Source organism: Artemia franciscana, chromosome 13 (genome assembly GCF_032884065.1).
Source record: "Artemia franciscana chromosome 13, ASM3288406v1, whole genome shotgun sequence".
NCBI lineage: Eukaryota > Metazoa > Arthropoda > Branchiopoda > Anostraca > Artemiidae > Artemia > Artemia franciscana.
The window spans coordinates 42,672,404-42,691,640 of NC_088875.1; the positions used below are offsets into that span (position 1 = coordinate 42,672,404).

The window sequence follows — 19,237 nt, forward strand, 5'->3', positions numbered from 1 at the left end:
ACAACTACACTACACTTTCCAAATGTCTCGGTGGGATTTTCATCTTATAATTGAGTCTGACTTGATCTTCTCGAGTCCAGGCTATAGTTATGATTGTAAATATTTTACTTCATTGTTTTCTTTGTATTTAAAATATTTTTTAGTTTCTTTCCAATTTCACGTCTCAAAATTTTTCCTTTTTTTGGTTTTGTTTACTTTGCTGACCATTATTGTTCATGTTATTTTTCGTTTGATTTTAAAAACCAAGCAAAATAGTAGAAATAGTTAAATTAATTAGGGAGTTAGTTGTTTATTTAACGATTTTAGTAATTAAAATAATTAACAAATTTATCGAATCATTTAAACTAATCAATTCAATTTTAAATTAAGTGAATAAGGCAATTTGTAAAATTCTACTCCCGGTAATTTTTACAAGCGCCGATTATTGCGTGGTGTCTGGCGACTTCATTAAAAAATGGAAATTTTCAAAGAAAATATGATGTTTGACAAAATTAACCTACAATACCATGCGAATTAATCTGGAATTTCTCCGTAAGTGACAATTAATCATTATTTTCTATTTTCAAGGGATATTTAAAGTCAAAATCGAGTCTGCACAAAGCAGACTTAGATTAGTTTGGGAAAATTCTGATAGACTAAGCAGATCAGTTGACTTTAAGATGGTAGGCGTACCCACGTTCTGTGGATGTTGAACGACAGATTTCCAAAGATTGTCCTTTTCGGCCAACCGGGCTAAACGGAAAGAACGTCGTCCGCGGTTGGTTTGGGAGGATGCCGTAAAGAAAGATTTAAGGGAAGTCGGAACTTCCCGAGGGAGTGTAAAGAGGGAGGCTTTGAATAGACTGGGATGGAGGAAGAGCAAGCGTAGCTGTGTTGACCTCAGATGGCTTGTTACTGTGGTGAGTTGTTAGTAGTATTAGTGTTTTTTTTTTTTTTTTTTTTTTTTTTTTTTTTTTTTTTTTTTTTTTTTTTTTTTTTTTTACACTAGACCCAATTTCAACACTTATGATTTTCCCACACTCTTTGAGTCAAACAAAAATCGATCCTTGGGTAGAAGATTAAAATCTAAAAGTTCAAAGACAGTCCATCCTAAGTCTGGGATACAGCTTACAAGTTTCAGCACCCTAGAAAAATTAGAAAGACAATACAGGTGGCATGGTAGCTTATTCATTTAAATAGACTCCGTATTCAATAGAGCATATTGCAGCTATTTGTAATTAATTGCAATAAATTATTGAGTAAATGTAATTATTGTTCTCTATTGAACATAGTTTGAATATCAAAGGAATTTCTTAAAATGAAATTTTGCGAACTCCTAGAACCTTTGAAACTAACCGAAATTAGTGCTAGTTTACTACTAATAGATGACCATTCACATTTTTGTGAATGGGGAAAAAGGACATAGTGCAGCTGATTGGTCTCTGAAGCACAATAATAAAAATACATGATTGAAATAGGTTCCACTAAGTGATTTTGAAATCAATATAATATTTGCAATCCACTATTGAGCGCTTGAAGTTATAAGAACCAATTACAAAAGCTCATTGAACGTGGGGTAGGCGCCGAAGGAATATTTACATGCAGAAACTAGAAAGCTAGAAAAAGGCAGTCAATTTAATATATGGCTAAAGCATGGTACAAGTATTCTTGAAAGTAACACTTCCAGGGCAAACAACATGCAAAGTGTCCCGCTGAGCCAAAAAGCATTGTTTACTGCTCAGTTTTTGTTCACAGTTCAATCCTCTCCCAGTATCCATGAATCATTTAATGCCTACTCTGTTCTATTCTTGTAGCTCCATAAATTTTACATTGGTGAAATATTTATTTATTTATTTATTTATTTATTATTACAAATAGCGGTAAGCATCAATGCTTGTTGCAAAGACACAAAGTCATACTACACAAAACTACACGATAGAAGCGTCTAAATAAAAAGGCGTATTTACTAATAATAATAATAATAATAATAATAATAATAATAATAATAATTTATTTATAACCCACAAAATACATTAAACTGTGGAGTAAACACACAAAAAAGAAAAAAAGAAAACAATTTCTCTGCCTCAACAACCTCCAAAGGTAAACTGTTCCATGGTCCGGCAACTCTACTAACGAAAGACAATTGACCAATTTTTGTTAAGTGGTTTTGGGGGATATAATTTGTAATCATGCTGACAAATAGAGTGATAATGGCTAAATTTGAAAAATAAATTTGGATCAACATCATCCACTCCTTTAAGTATACGAAGCACATTAATAAGGTCACTGCGACGTCTATGAAACTACGATATTCATGAAAAAGGTTAATTTACCGTTTAATTTTGATGTAGGTTATCCCCAAGTTTTTTAACCCGAATGTTGGTGACTCATGACGTTCCGATGATGATATTCAAACTACTGGAGAGTAACCGCCTACTAGAGCTCGACACGAAGGAACATATGCTATATTCTACAACTGAGCACCACGCTTTGATCCTCTTGACTGTTTTGCTTCTATCTCCTGAAGCCTGTTACAAGTATGATTTAACAGAAGAAAGAAAAAGGGCATTTTTAAAGGTCAGTTGAAGCATGTACCGATATTGGATGCCCCAGCAGTGTTGCCGCCATCACAGGCTTCCTGTGAAATTTCTCAGGCTGTTTTGATGGTCACAGGCTTTTGCCACAAAACGGTAGAAAGGCACAGATTTGGTGCTAAAGGCTCAACGGCTGCTAAAAACTAAGCTTTCGAATGAAAGTTTGACTGACGTACTTACCTCACACGTTGTTATTTTTATTAACAGAAGCTTTCTGCACTTTTGCAATCAAAGATGGGGTTAAACATATCGCAAACTTCTGCGCAAAACATTCTACAACAAGTGATTCTCCCATGGCCAAATCATACCAGTTTTTGTTTTCAACTCAATCTCTTACAATTCCGTATCCCTCTATGAGCGGGGAAAAGGGAAGGACTCTATGTAACAACGTGTGAGGTAAATATCGGCTAGCCAAGCTGAAATTTCGTTCGAAAGTTCGGTTTTTCATTTATTAACAAAAGCTTAGATTCTAACCGATTTGGTGATGGGCTCCTAAATAAGCTAATATACATCTTATTTTCAAACTCAAATATTCAAATGCATAAACTTAATAACTATCTGAACCGCGACGAAACTTGGAGCATCGGTTTGATCTTCTATTTCATGAAGGTAGTTAATACTACCTTCAGGGAATAATCTCGAAGACCAGCTAGCAGCACTCATTATATCAATCGTTAAGTCTTATTATTTTGATAGCGCCCATGACGCCACTTTGACGCCATCTTGTGTCATGTGCTAATGTCATCATATATCAAACAGTTCGTGGTAACGAACTGTAGTAAGGAGCGACCTGGCTCAATAGTAAACGAAACTCTAAAAAACGGAATTTTGATACTAAAAGATAAATCAATAGAATCGGATTTTCATGCTGATTTTAAATGTATAAGTTTCATCAAATTTAGTCTTTGTCATCAAAAGTTACGAGCCTGAGAAAATTTGCCTTATTTTGAAAAATAGGGGGAAACACCCCCTAAAAGTCATAGAATCCTAACTATCACACCATCACTGAATGCGATGGTGTGAATAAATCACACCATTTTTTTTCCAGGGGTCATTGTATCGACCAAGTGGCCCTAGAATGTCGCAAGAGGGCTCATTCTAACGGAAATGAAAAGTTCTAGTGCTCTTTTTAAGTAACCAAAAAATTGAAGGGCATCTAGGCCCCTTCCCACGCTCATTTTTTACCCAACGTCAACGGATCAAAATTTTGAGATAACCATTTCGTTCAGCATAGTCAAAAACAATAATAACTATGTCTTTGGGGATGACTTACTCCCCCACAGTCCCCATTGGAGGGGCTGGAAGTTACAAACTTCGACCAGTGTTTACATACAGTAATGGTTATTGGGAAGTGTACAGGCGTTTTCTGGGGGATTTTTTGGGTTTGAGAGGGAAGGGTTGATGGGAGGGGGCTATGTGGAAGGATCTTTCCTTGGAGGAATATGTCATGGGGAGGAGAAATTCAATGAAAAGGGCGCAGGATTTTCTAGCATCACTATAAAAAAAAAACAATGAAAAAACATGAAAAAGTTTTTTCAATTGACTGGTAAGGAATAGCATTAAGACTTAAAACGAAAAGAGATTATTACACATATGAGAGGCTCTTCTCCTCCTAAATACCTCGCTCTTTATGCTAAAGTATCTTTAGTAATTTCAACTATTTATTCTACGGCCTTTCTGATTCAGGGGTCATTCTTAAAGAATTGGGACAAAACTTAAGCTTTAATGTAAAGAGCGAGGTATTAACGAGAGGACAAACCACCTCATATACATAATAAAAATATAAGAATATAGAAGTTTGTTACGTAATTTAATTCTTAAGTTACGTATATTTTTTTACTAATAAAAATGTTCGTTAAAAATTAAAAGTTCTAGTTGCCTTTTTAAGTAACCAAAAAATTGGAGGTCAAATAGACCTCCTTCCCCAACCCTTATTTCTCAAAATCGTCTGATCAAAACTAAGAGAAAGCCATTTAGCCAAAAAAAGAACTAATATGCAAATTTCATTTTAATAATTTATGTGCGGAGAGCCAAAATCAAACATGCATTAATTCAAAAACGTTCAGAAATTAAAAAAAAAACTAGTTTTTTAACTGAAAGTAAGGAGCTACATTAAAACTTAAGACGAACAGAAATTACTCCGTGTATGAAAGGGGCTGTTCCCTTCTTAATGCTCTGCTCTTTACGCTAAAGTTTTTTACTGTTTTATAAAGTAGAATTGAGAGAAAAACTTTAGCGTATAGAGCGGGACGTTGAGAAGGGAACAGCCCCTTTAATACTCGGAGTAATTTCTTTTCGTTTTAAGTTTTAATGTCGCTCCATACTTTCAGTTAAAAAAACTAGTTTTTTTTTTATTCATAGTTATGGCCTGGTTTATCCAAGAAGAAATAATTCCAGTTGCCACCTCTTGTGGTGCCATTTTAAAAAGAAAAAGGAATGCAGAACCTTTTACTCCCATTCCTGATCACCACGTTAGCTGTTCGCTTTGCGCAGGTGGATAATATTCCAAGGCTAGATCTACATCTATTGCGGACAGACGGACAGGACAAGGTATCTCATGAGGCTTCGCGGTTCCGGGTCTAAACGAAGGGAGAAACCTGAGTGTTACTAATTATCCAAAAATTGTGCTGCACGGAAGGACAAGGCATGAATATCATTCCTTCGACGACCAGATGCGATGGCAGTAATGAGTAATATTGAGAGTAGGCTACAATCTTTCATATTCCCTATTCAAAAATTTCAAGAAATCGTGAAGATCTATAATACTTTAGAAAAAGGTGAAGACCCCAGGCTGGAATATCATAGAATATCGTGCCAAAAAATCTGTATCATTTTCTTCAAACGAATATCTTTACTGTTATGTGTTCCTTTAGCTAGAGTTAGCGTTCTGCATATTGCTGCCTTATAACTTTCTATGGTTGATGGTGCAAGGCTTCGACTAGTCTTGAAGTATATCATGAATTCTGCGGCTGTCTAATTATAGGCATCGAGAGGATTAATCTTCCTTTCACTACACATAACCACAAAAACTTACCATTTTCCATCATATAATTCAATGGTAGATTGTCGTTGGGGCGGGGAATTGTATGTGTCGAATCCTTTGAAAATCATCTTTTCCGAATCCAAGCTCGATATCTTCCAACCGTATGAATTTAGATTCCTTATTTTTAGGTGGTGGATTCAACCTTGCTGGGGGAGATTTGCCTGATCTCCGAGAAGTATAGACAAATTCATTTTCATATTGAGAAGATTCGTGTAGGCTACTATGCTTGGTGAGGCCATCTCTGAGCAATTAGTATTATTTGGCAGTTCATAGACTTTTGAACCTTCTCCAGAACCTTTGGGATAAGGGCAAATAGAGGAAAGGAATATATGTGTTTGTTTGACCGATCGCGGACCAGGGCATCTTTGCCAATCACAAGAGAGTCTGGAACTGCTGAGAAATACTCTTCAATCTTCTTTTTCAATCGAGTTGCGAAGAGATCGACATCTGGAAATCCACACTGTTTTGACAGGGCACTGGAAACACTCTCGTTGAGACTCTATTCGGTGGTTAGACCTTTTTATTCTCGTTACAATGTGTTGGCAACTAGATTAAGTGGCCCAACGATGTGTCCTGCCCTCAACTGAACGTAGAGGGTCATCTTAATCTCGGAGAGTTCTATGGATTCCTCCTTTAGGGAGAAAGAATGGGTTCCACCCTCTTTGTTTAAATAATTGACAACTGTCGAGTTGTCCGACGCTACCATAGCTACCTCGTTTCCTGGGTAATCAACAAAGGCTTGATCGTGTTAGTATGAAGATATTTCTCTTCTGGAAACGAAGTCGCTGGACTGTCTCAATGTGGGTTCTCTAGATAACCACCCGACCCGTAAGTTGAGCTGTCGGTGTATATTTTTTGAAAACAATAGGGGCTTGGGCCAAAGGCTTTGACTCAGCCAATATTTGTTCAGCCATGGTGAAAATGCTTCTTTCATATTCGTCATAATTGAGACGTTTAAACCTATGTTGTTCCATGAAATATACCAGTGCATTAGTAATTGGCATTTCCTGATATGCAGTTTGTTAAAAGGAATTGATCTATCAGCTTGATCAGTTGCCTTTATTGAGGTATGCGATTTTTATAGAGCTGCCCTGATTGCACGGATCTAGTTATGAATCATTTCTGGGGTTAGGTATACCCTATTTAAATCCAGGTCTACCAGAAACTCGAGAAATATTATCCGTCACCAAGGTTGTGATTCTGATTTCTCGCTCAGCATGAACCCATGTCTGTCCAGGAGAATCACCACAGTCCTTACATTGTTCTGTACTGTAGAATTTTGGTAGCTGCGTAGAAGCCAATCGTCCATGTAAGAGTGCAGATGATTGGCTTGAAGGTGGCCATAGATCATGATGGCACCATCCATGTGGCAGAAAATGGCTGGACTTGATGCTAGAACAAAGAGGAGCACCTTGAACTGATAGATTTGGTTTCTGAAGATGAACCCTAGGTATTTCTAATGGCTCTTGTGAGTGTTGAAATACCAGTAGGCGCCTTTCAGTTCTGTTGAAGCTGCCCAATTTGATTCCTGCAATGCAGGTAGTATTTTGACCGGGTTCTCCGTTTTGAAAGTTGTCACGTCCAGGAAACTGCTAAGGCGATATAAGTGTGTTACTGGGCGTCAACCCTTGTTTTCCCTTTTTACGGAACCGGAAAAATCTGATTGTAAAAGCCAGGTGACGACTCAGTTTGGATTTTCTCTATTACACCTGTCTCTAGCGTTACTACAATCTATGATTTTAGAACTAGCAACTGATTGCTTGACATATTTAATTCGTTGATGGGGTTGCGTATTAGAGGAGAGTGTTTTTGAAGTCCAGTCGGTAGCCCTCTTTTATGACGTTGAGGATGAACTTGTCGTTTGTTACGCTTTTCCAGTTTTCTACACAGTGAGATAAACAATTTCCTTCAGTTAAAAGGATCTTGATTTGGTGCCAGGGATAAGTCATTAAGTATTTGACTGTTTTCTTCCTCCAGTTTTTGCAGCTGAAGTGAAGGTACAACCTTTTTTGTTCTTAAATCTTTCCCTTCCTTACTGGGAACGAAATGGCTATTTTTCTTCATATCTTGGTTTCTTTTTGTATTGGGCCACAAAAGTCTCGTCGGTTCCGTTGCAGTTCATTTTCTCTATTTATTGGACGATTATACTGAGCTTTTAAAGGGTTGGAAAACTGTCTACTTTCAACCCTGTTTCGCCTAATTTTGTGAAGTAGGCCCTAAAGGTAGTGAAAAACCGGAACAATGATGATCTCGATTCATTTTTAATCTCCTGAGCCAAGTCAAGGAATTGATTTCAAGACATTATTTCTTCTCATCAGCATCAAATCTAAACATGTTCTAGAAAGAATATTTGAAAGATGTTGCTGGCATCTATTGATAGATTCCAAGAGCTTCATCAGTTTTGGGATAGTGTCAGGAAAGACGTTCTTTCTCTTTACCATTTTTATGACAGTACCTAACATGAGGTCACTGCATTACGGCATGCTCAAAGCCTCTCGCATGGCAGCCTCTAAGGCCAAGAAAGACTTTCTGTCTATCAGAAAAAAAAATGAAATTTCTGTCCTCTACTTGCCCAGTTGGTGACAAAAAACTGAACTCTGGGTTGATGCGTGGCACCTGTGAATCCAAAGGTGTATTGTGACATTTATAGGCTCTAGCTCGGCCCGGAATGCTGAGAGAGTCAAAGAAAGTACCACGTTTTGAGAATAACCTATTCTTTGTCGTTGACTGCAGTTCTTCCTAGCGCTGCTTTACGAAGTTTCTCAGCATTGGAGAGAAAGGTAACCTGATTAGCTTTTCTTTCTTGAATGGCTCAGTTGCTAAAACCAGCCCTGCAACCGAGCGAGTCTGTTGGACGGTAACAGTAGGCATGGGGCAAATCTTGTCACCCAGTATTTCGTATAAAAGGTCAAGCGACTCTGCCAAAGAGATGTTGTCATCTGCTTTTGGATCGGTGTCTACCGTCGACTGCCTGTCATCAAAGTGCAAAGGATTGTTGTCCTCATTCTCGGAATTGCTATCATCTGCTGTATGTATTCAGTCTCTCGAGGTGGTTGTTGAGGGGTCCTCGTGTTTGCTAGCGTTGGAGGCGTGGCCACGTTCGGAATGAAATGCTCCATCATTTTTTAAATAAGCAGTCTTTGACTTCATGTTTTTCATTTCATTAAATAAATCTAACTATATCGAGACAAATACACATAATACCAACAGCACCTGGTGTTCCCAGGTGGTACCCAATCCAAAATATGAAAAATGGGTTTGACGTTTTGTAGCTTTCAGGATCTGACGAGATTGGGTACTTCCATTCTATTCATTTATTTGATTTTAATAATTTTCTTATTATTATTTTATCTTTTTATACATATTAAAACAAAATACCGCATATTTCACAAACTAAAATGTACGTGGCTTTAAAATTATAAGTAAATACATTAACTCAACTACAATATATTCATAATTAGACGGTAATACGGTAATTTTCAGCTGCAATTCACAAGAACAAATTTCCTCTTACCAGAAAAGACCTATGGGCTAAAGCCATAGGGTTTATTACCGTATTTAACGACGGTCTGTACGCTCCAGGGCGTTGTGACCTTATGTAATCACGGTCTGTACTCCCTAGGCGTTATGACGTTATGCAGTGACTGCCTAGACGCCCTAGGTGTTATGACCTAATGTAGTGACGGTCTGTACGCCCAAGGCGTTATGACCTAATGTAAGGATGGTCTGTAAACCCAAGGCGTTATGACCTTATGCAATGATGGTCTATACGGCCAAGGCATTATGACCTTATGTAATGAAAGTTATTATACTATGCCACAAATAATGGATTTACCACACCTAAATCATTGGTATACAAATAATTATCTGGCCTACTAAAGACAAAGCGCAACCACAAACAAAACAAAATTTAATACGTTGAATTTAATCAAAAGAAATCACCTTGAATAGTATTTATATGTCTAACCCGATTCATCACAAAACGGAAATTGGTGTAAATCGGCTATGCAAGAATCTACCGTTATGGAGTGTTTTGCGCAGAAATCTGTGGTATGTTCAGCCCCTTATTTTATTGCAAAACCAGAGAAAGGATTTGTTAATAAATATACCAATGTGTGAGGTAAAGGCGACGCCAAAGGACAATTTTAGTGCTTTTTTATACGCCTTTTCACCATAAATGATACTTTGAGGTTTAAAAATGACACTTTGGGTATGTTTTCCATCAAACGTTTTAAATAAAAATTATTATTGGTGTTACAAGCCTAAAAACCTCACATTTGAAAAAGAAAATAAAAAACTTACTCATTAGAAATCTATGTTCCCCGTGAAAAACCAACTGTTTATGGTTTGGTTCATAGGGGCATTACATTTACCTAGCATCGGGTAACAGACTCACATATTCATAGCAACTTCAATTATGAAAAAATATAGAAAGAATTTTGCATCATTTTATTCAGAGTAAGATGTTATTTTCATTCATAAATTTTTCGTTTGCCATGCATAGAAAATAAACAGATCTTGAAGTATTTTATTTTTATTTGGTCATAGTTTATGCAACTAAAACGCAGAAAGCAATAAAAAATTGCGTAGAAATATAAAAAAAGGAAAATATCATTGTACAAAACATTGTTAGAAGTTATTTTTCAAAAATGGGATTATAAGATGGGCAATGCACTGTTATTTGGGAGACAGAATGTTTGTGTCCTCTCGGCTGCAAACACTATACTAATAAAATCATTACTGCATTAAATTCAGAAAATGATTTCTTGACCTTTGTCTTTTAACAGGTTTTCTAAATCCTAACCAATTTAACTGTTTACTACTCCCTCCCCTACCATAATCCTTTGGTTCTATTTTGCACCTCCTCCCTCACATCATTGCCAAAATACAAGTAACATCATAACATGACGAGAAAAACTTTAGTTAAGTGCTTTTCAGAGGATTTGTCCTGTATAGCTATTCCCCCCTAATTGTGCCACTGGCTGTTGGTGAGAAATGGGCTTATTTAAAAAAAAACGTGGAAACTGTCAAAATGAGTTAATTTTGTTCCTAATAAAGGCTATATTCAGGCACCAATGACATAAATTGGGAAGAAGACTGTCCCCCCAAATTCTTTTTCCTGTTAGATTTTGAATGAAAAGCTTCTTTTTTGGAGGGGGGCCCTTATAGAAGAAAAGTTCTTTGTATTTTCATTGAAAATACTGCGAAACGACGTATCTTTTCCCCTTAGAGATAACAAAATTACATTTTTTGGCTCCCTGTATTGTTGTGAACTGACAGGGGTGAATCTCCGTCATTTTATTGTGGGAGGGGGGGGGGGTTAAGAGATATCAATATCCTATTAGCCAAGGGACATAGGCTATATAATAGTTTTTCTCCGCATTATTGTGTGTGTGTGGGGGGGGGGGGCAAACGCCCCTCATAAAAAATGACGACCTGTGAACTGAACCACTTCCAGACATTAGGCGGGGGAGTAGCTAAGCCACAAGTGACTTTGAAACAGCAACGAATAGAGATTTCACCGGTTTTGCCTCTGATTTTTTAATTATAAACTGGGTGGAAGTGAAAGACTTGAGAGCTATAGCTAACTAGAGTAAATCTAAGACAGATAGTCTCTGTAAGAAGTAAAGCTAGCATAACTTTTACAGAACTGCCTATAAAGGGTCAATCCCACATCTTGATAATCGGCTAGCATCCATCGTACGGCAGAACTAAGGTAGATAGGCATACGGTAAGAGTAATTCAAATAGACCATCCTGTCAGTTCTGTGAGCCATTTGAAGGCAATTGGAGAGGAAAAAACGACCATGTCCAAATTTTTCACCGGTTTTGGGAATTCATAACGGTGACACTGTTCCACAGCAGCTCCAACTGTGGAGAAAGTGAAAAGAGTTTTGTAGGTCTAAACTATACTTATAATTAATAATAATCAGTTCAAATTAATTAATTAATTGATAATCTATTAATTGGATAATTAAGTAAAAACAATTGGTAATAATTAAAATTAAGTTATCTTAATGTCAAATAGCTCATTGCAGCTCTGACTCCAGTAAGCCTTGTTATTTTATTGATAAAACTTGTAGTTTCATTTAACAACAAGCGTAAGTTCTGCATTCATTCCTTAAGGAAGTGGTTTTCAAAATAATTTTTATATTATTCTATATACTAACTGTGTGCAAAGGACTAGCCGTGCTAAATGTAACCAAAACTATGTAAAAATATAATTTTTATAACAATTTACACATTTGAACATGGTTATTCCTAATACTTAAAATTTATTTGGAGATAAATTCACTAGACAGGGGCACTCGTGGATCCAGGGGAGTGACCCCGGGTCTAGTTTTCCCAAGATTTTTCTGGTGCTCTCATTACGTGTCTTTTTTCTTTTTTTCACTCTTTTTTGAACAAAAACTTGTCAATTTGGTCGATTATTGGTGCTCTCGTCACATTGGGCCCCTAAAGATTTTGCTCTAGATTCGCCCTTGGGAGGGGGTTCTCTGAGCCTTATTCCTTGGGAAAAAACTTGGGTGGTGTCTTATTGAGTGCATAATTCGTATCTATAACATGGCAAAAATTTAATGTAAAGAGTTCGAAGTGGGTTTAGGGGGCAGCTGTCCCCTCATATAGTACAAACTTTACATTTGTTTGAACGTCGCTCATTGCATTCATTTGAAAAAAAAAACCTATGTTTTCCTTTAATTTTGTATTAGTAACGATTATCAACAAGTGCATCGACAATTACCAAATTAATAATAATAATAAAAATATTAATTTATTTCTTACCCACTTACAAAAGGGAAAAAGTGGAATACAAGGAGAAAAACAAAGAACTACAGATAACACAAAGATCACAAAAACAAATAACACAAATACAAGAAAAAAAAAAAAAAATTTAGCAAAAGAGGCGGATAAGATGATTGTTAGTAGTTTTTCCACAGAAAGAACAATATCTGTTGCCTGATATTTGCTAATTAACCTTCGGTTCTGAAATGATCGTGGTAAATAAAGTAGGAACTTTAAATACCGATAGTAATCCGTCTTGACCCTCTTTACGTCACCTTTATTCGAAAGCATATAAAAACCAGCACAAAATAACACAGAATGGTCGCAGAAACTCGAGTACAGCTTTGTAAGTGCTTGTCGCCGGAAATGTCCACGATTTCCAACAATTTTAGAATACCCCGGTTTAAGCTTAAATTGAATATCCCGAATCATCTGAAAACGAAAAGAACTTAAAGAATTGCAAACAGAAATCCCAAGCCATCGAAAAGAAGTAACTTGTGGTACGGAAAAAGAAGTGCGATCCAAAGGATGAGACGAACTAACCCCATTAAATATAAGAAATTCACATTTAGCAATAATCCAATTCTTGCAAATACATCTGCAACGGATCGGACAGAACGCGCTAAACCGGCCTCAGTTCGGCTAATAAGAAGCAAGTCATCAGCATAAGCTAAGTATGATACGTCTGTGAATCCTGTAAAACAAGAACTACGTATACCAGACAATACATTTTCAATAGAAGCATTAAAGATATGAGGAGAGAGAACTCCTCCCTGTCTCACTCCACACTTGACTGGTATATGTCCGAAAAAATCCCCATTTCCTGACTTTAATCTTAAATAAGAATTTGAATACCAAAACTTCGAAACCAGAATCACAGACACATTCACACCAAGCTGACTAAGAGCATACCAAGGCTGAGGATGGCAAACACCATCGAACGCTTTAGATATATCAAGGGTGCAAAAATGAAGACTATAATTACTCCAAGTGGCTTCCTTAATAAGCTGTGCTAAAACACGATGAGCATGTTGACAGCTTAGACCTGACTGGAAGCCGAACTGGTTAGCCTCATAATTAAAAAATTCATCGATATGTGGGAGTAGAACATACTCAAATAATTTACTTAGAGTACAGGCGACGGTAATTTATTGGCCTGTACGAATTACACGAATTTAGATATTTTCCTTTCTTTAAAATAGTAGTAACACTTCCACATAAAAATGAATCAGGAACAATAGACCTTGAAAGGCACATCTGAAATAATAACTGAAGATGCGACAGAAGTTCAGCTGACCTCGGATCAAGATGAGCGGCACAAATACCATCAAGGTCACAAGACTTTGACTTTAACCGTCGAAGAGATTTCACAATATTAGCTTTATCAACAGGTATAACATGTCTTTGGCTCACACTATTAGGAAAAATCTTCGCCACTTAAGCAGTAAAACGGCTATGAACATCATAATTCATAGCGGAAAAGATGCGCGTATAATATTTAATCCACGAAAATCTTGGAATAATATCACAAGAAGAAGATTCTTCGAGTTTCGGCGCATTCAGAACATTTTGCCACTGTTTACCATTTGTCGGAAATTCAGCGCTCGAAAACTCAACTGCACGAAGATGACGCTTATAAACTGATTTTGTTCTCTGCTTGATGCTAAAAACCTGACCACTTGAAAGTCTACCGCAAGCAATCCAAATTTTCAACCAACACTTGGCTTGGTTCTTCACTTGCTTAAGTTCCGGATCACACTTCCAAAAGGTCTTACGGGTGTTAAGTCGCACGCGAATCAACGGAGCAGCTATTGCTTCAGCTTGTTTAATTGAAGAAACGATATTTCTGTAGTAAGAGTTTAACTTACCCCGAGCATCACTGACAAAATAACCAGTGCCAAGAAGATGATAAGGCACCGAAATAGTGGATAGCAGAATAGCGAGAGTCGAAAGATAGAGTGACCAATTTGTATTATCCCAATCACGTTTGCAAATCCATTTTTTATGCTTAGGAGGAGCACTGAAGCTGATTGTAGAGCTAATAGATAGATTTAAATTAAGAGGAGTTGGTCATAGTCTCTTTCCTCATCGTCGACATGAACATCAGAGGTATGAAGAAAGGGCGAACACACACAATGGTCCAAATCAGAAACTGCTCCACTATTATGGATATATGAGAAGCTGCAATCTTTATTTATAGTCCTATGCGCGGCTGGTAGAGCATTTAGTAGGGTCTCAGATCGACTGGATGATATGTGGATGTTGCAATTTAGATCACCATTAAGAAGCCATGAATACCCAACAGATTCAATTCCGCTAATTAGACCTTGTAGCTTATCACAAGACATGGCAAAACTCGAGAACGACTGTACCGACTTTTTATCATGCAGCAGGTAAGCATTAATTAGGACAGAGTCACCAAGTCTTACAGCAAGAAAAGGCTCAGATGAGTGGTAGCACACCGGTGATAAATCTGCGAGATTCCGTCTGATATAACACGCGAGGCCACCAGAAGGCCTGCCCCGAGTCCGTCTAGCATTGGTACTAAACACAATGTGATCACGATTCCTTCGTAAAAAGTTCACGCTGCAGGCTGGAAGCAAGTGTTCTTGCAGGACAAGGACATTAAAACGGCTTAACTTTTCCTCTAGACTGGGCACTTTGTCTTTAGTCCCGTTAATGATAAACGAGAACACCGAAATTATGCGACAGTTCATTTATGAAGGCGCCCTGTAACGGTCTTAACAAGAGCCTGGAGACGAGGACAGCGAAAACTAAATGCCATATGATCATCACCGCAATTTGCGCATTTTATCGGATCCGTACATAAGGTGTCTTTGCAACATTCATGAGGACCAGAGCATCTAGCACATTTATAGCAGGTACTAGGACAGTTAGCAATTAGATTTTCAGGAGACTGGCATTTGTTACAGCGTCTCAGGATTTTTTTAAATTCATAGACACGGATCAGTTCATATTCAATTTTCAACCCCAGTCTAAGAGCCGAAATAAGAGACCCTTGATCACTAAAGGCAATCAAACGAGTCGCCAATCCCTTTTGCGATTCCATAGAACTTCCTTTCCAGAAACTTCACCTTTGATCCATGCAAGACTGATCGGACTGAATCACAAAAGCCGCTTGCCGCAACGCTGTCAATATTCACAATTATTCTGTCTCCAGAGGCGCGAATATTCTGAACACACTCATGTCCGGCAATTTTATCAATCACAGCTTTTCGTTTCGACGGATTGTCAAGATCACGCGGTGTCTTCGTGATAACGATTGTCGCTTGATTCGTTACAACTGGAATGGAAGCATCACCGTCCCCTGGTAATCCTGGGAAGTTGAGATCATAGGCAGTCACCTTATCTTTAATTTGCAGCAGGGTCTGATGGAGAGTATTAATTTTTGCCGAGAGCCTAGAATAAGCTACTGCAGGCAAACACGGAACCTCTGTCGGGGAGCGTATCACGAAAACAGGAATGATAGGAAAAGGCTCAGTTTTTATTTTAAGAAACTGTTCAAGCATGTCCTTCAGGTAATTCATTAGAGCATTTGGTCCTGTGCGTTTAGGACAAGCATCCGTAATCGACAGCTTTTCCCACATCTGCTTCTTCCCCTTCGTAATATCTGCCGGCTCAAAAAAGTCAACAGCCGCTTTCAAAATAACTGCATCTTCTACTCCTCTCTCCAAGTTATACTGAAGAAAGTTCAGAACGGAGGAAAAGACTAAACGTTCCGAAGGTTCAAGATTAAAGTCCATTTTCCTTGCACATTCGTCAATCCAAACCAGTAATGAAGGATCCTAGGAACAAGGGAAGTGTAAGGACCCCCTCAACTATTCTCCGCAATTTACAGGTAACTTAATACCGGCGGGTACAATACGTCGCTTGCGGGAGGTTCCTTTCCCTCTTCTGCTTGTTCCCAGTACACTTCTCAATTATATGAAATCAAAAATTATCTATGGTCACTGAAGTAATTCGAGTTTAAACCACTGAATTAATGCAAGTTTAAAATTGAGAAAATAAAAAATATATTCACTCGGAACCTAGGTCAAGTTGAACCATAGCAAATATTACAAAATAACAACAGAATTAGCTACGGTCACTGAATTAATTACGGCTACTGAAAAGTTCACAGCACTTAATTAATACAAGTCCAAAGCAGGTTTTAAAATCCAAAGAGGTGTTCGCACTTCGAAGACTAAATGAAGACAACTAATTCGAATTTAGGAACGTTTTTTCAGATCCCTAGCCTTATAAAATCAGAAAGATTTCAAACTCATGCCTCAATTTCGATTCTTGGTCGATGGCTAGAAGACCTCGAAGTTAAAAATAGCAAGTCTTGTCAAAACTACATATCTCTTGTGGAAGAAATAGGATCTAGCTATGAAGTAATTGATAAGGAGGCGGAGAAGAATAAAATTCAACTTGGTCAGCATTTCCTTGCAGTTTTGGACAGTGTCGAGGAAAAAGAGTTGATCGGCAGGTAAGCAAGGTCATTTTTTATTAGAATTTAACGGTTCAGTTTTAAAATGGGTCAAATCTAGGAAAAGTGGCCTTTGAATTCCAAGTTCCTAAAGCAACTAAAATTGAATCTTTTCATGTTTTTTATCGAACAGTTTGTGGCAACGGACTGTAAGTAAGGAGTGACCTGGCTGAATAGTAACTGAAACTCTAAAAAAGACAATTTTGATATCAATAGATATATCAAAAGGATTGGCTTATTATACTGATTTCAAATATATAAGTTTCGTTAAGTTTAGTTTTTCCCAGTAACGGCTTCGAGCCTGAGAAAATTTGGTTTATTTTCGAAAAAAGAGAAAAATACCCCATTAAAAGTAATAGAATTTTATGGAAAATCACACCATCAGATTCAGCGTATCAGAAAACCCTACGGTAGAGTTTTCAAGCTCCTACCTACAAAAATGTGGAATTTTGTATTTTTTGCCAGAAGAAAGATTCCGGATGCGTGTTCATTTTTTTTCCAGGGGTGATCGTATATATTCAACAGAAATAATTCAACGAAAATCAAAAGTTCTAGTGCCCTTTTTTAAGTGACCAAAAATACTTGAGGACAACTATATTCCCTCCCCTGCTCCATTTCCCCAAAATCGTCCGATCAAAATTTTGAGATAGCCATTTTGTTCATTGGATATACCATGACCCCCCACAGCCCCTGGGGAAAAGTCTTTAAGTTAAAAAAAATTCTAATGTTTACGCATAGTATTTGTTGTTGCGGGGTGTGCATACGTTTTTCCGGTGAAAGGGGTGAATTTTCTTCTATTTTTTTTTTCAAGTTCAAGTTCCTTTCATTACCAATATACTTCCAATTATAAAAAAAATATCCCTAAGGGCTCAATGGCCCGTTATTTGGGGAAAAAATAAAATAAATATTAAGTACATTCACACTTAAAATATATTTAGATTCTACTCACCATTCCCCAACCGAGTACAACTGGTCTCCGCACCTTACTTACTTACTTAGACTTAGGTCCTCCCACGCCTGAGGGTGCATAAGGCAGCAGCAGTGGTTCGCCACAACGACCTGTCCTGAGCCCTCGACCAAAGCTCCTCCATCGAAGACCTCGCCAGCTTCGCCTCCTTCTCTAACATCCTGCCAACGGTCATTTTGCGTCTCCCTGACTTGCAGAGACCAGGGGGTATCCAACACCATATGTCATGAGGTAGCCTTCCATCACCCATTCGCACCATGTGCACCCAATACATCCATCGTCTGCACCACCTAATTTAAATAAAATCCTTAAAAAAAATAAACAAATAAACCTCGAGGAACCAACACTCATACCATCCATTTCTAAATAATTACTTTCTTTCTAAATAATTAATTCTAAATAATTAATCAATATAAATAACTGATCAATACTATAACTTATTTCAATTTAATTTTTATAGTAAAAATATCTTTAATTGTTTCTTGAGGGAGCCTAGGGTATTTCCTGGGGGGTATTTTCTGGGAAGTATTTTCCATGGGGGGGGGGTATTGTCCAGGGGGTGAACACCTAGAATCCGTACAAGTACCTTGAAATAATGTTCATGTAAATTATTTTTATTTTAGAATCATGGCTTCTTACGAAGTGGAGAAGCTACTGCTTGCTTACAACAGCATTTTATTTGGCTCTGCTGATCCTATATCATTGGGTGAACCCATAAATCCTCCAAAGACAGTAGGAGAGCTGCAAGAGGGGCTAGATAAAATTGGCGCAGAAATAGCTAGCGACCCCCCACCTAGTCGTGCACCTGGGATAACACCCTTTGATCTAAACCATACAGAAGAGCTGAGCTCGTCAGAAGCTCAAAAAGTTGAGGCTACAGTAAAAGAAGTTGGCTCAAAACTTGGCCTTCGGGCGAAAAAAGGCAAGCATTTCCCATTTGTAAATTTAATAGATCCCAACTCCTGGGGATGTTAAAAATACATCAAGTCGAAAGATTTGGATTTCGATCCTTTTCAGAGGCCTCAATTCAAAAAATGTTGGGGATGGGTGAAACATATTTTTCAAAATTTAGGGGGAGGATGTTTTTTTCGATTTTTTCCAATGAAAATACCAAAAAAAGGTTTTTTTTTCAATTGGGGAAAATGTTCCTGACACAATTGGCTCCACTGCCCCTTTTCCCAAAGATAAGGTCCGTTTCTTATTTGGACGGTGAGCAAACTTTTCGAAATAAATAAAAAAAGACAACATAAAACTGGCAGAAGATATGAAATTTAAATCGAGTTACTATGAGTGAATTCGAACCCTCAACTACGGTAGTTGATTTGACTGTAGTTAAGCACCGTAGTTCTGGTGAGGTCCGAACGTCTAAAGCTTGTTTCA

The 19,237-nt window shown here is 37.6% G+C and overlaps 1 protein-coding gene across 3 annotated transcripts in view; it reads left to right on the forward strand.

Annotated features, from left to right (window-relative positions):
* The window catches only part of LOC136034958 (zinc finger MYND domain-containing protein 10-like), an 82,549-nt gene that overhangs the window by 46,235 nt on the left and 17,077 nt on the right, over nucleotides 1-19,237 (forward strand). For all 3 annotated transcript variants that reach the window (XM_065716508.1, XM_065716507.1, XM_065716506.1), the window contains exons 6-8: nucleotides 2,334-2,559; nucleotides 16,649-16,890; nucleotides 18,481-18,779. In XM_065716508.1, coding sequence (XP_065572580.1) covers nucleotides 2,334-2,559; nucleotides 16,649-16,890; nucleotides 18,481-18,779 — 767 coding nt within the window. The remainder of the gene's footprint in view (nucleotides 1-2,333; nucleotides 2,560-16,648; nucleotides 16,891-18,480; nucleotides 18,780-19,237) is intronic.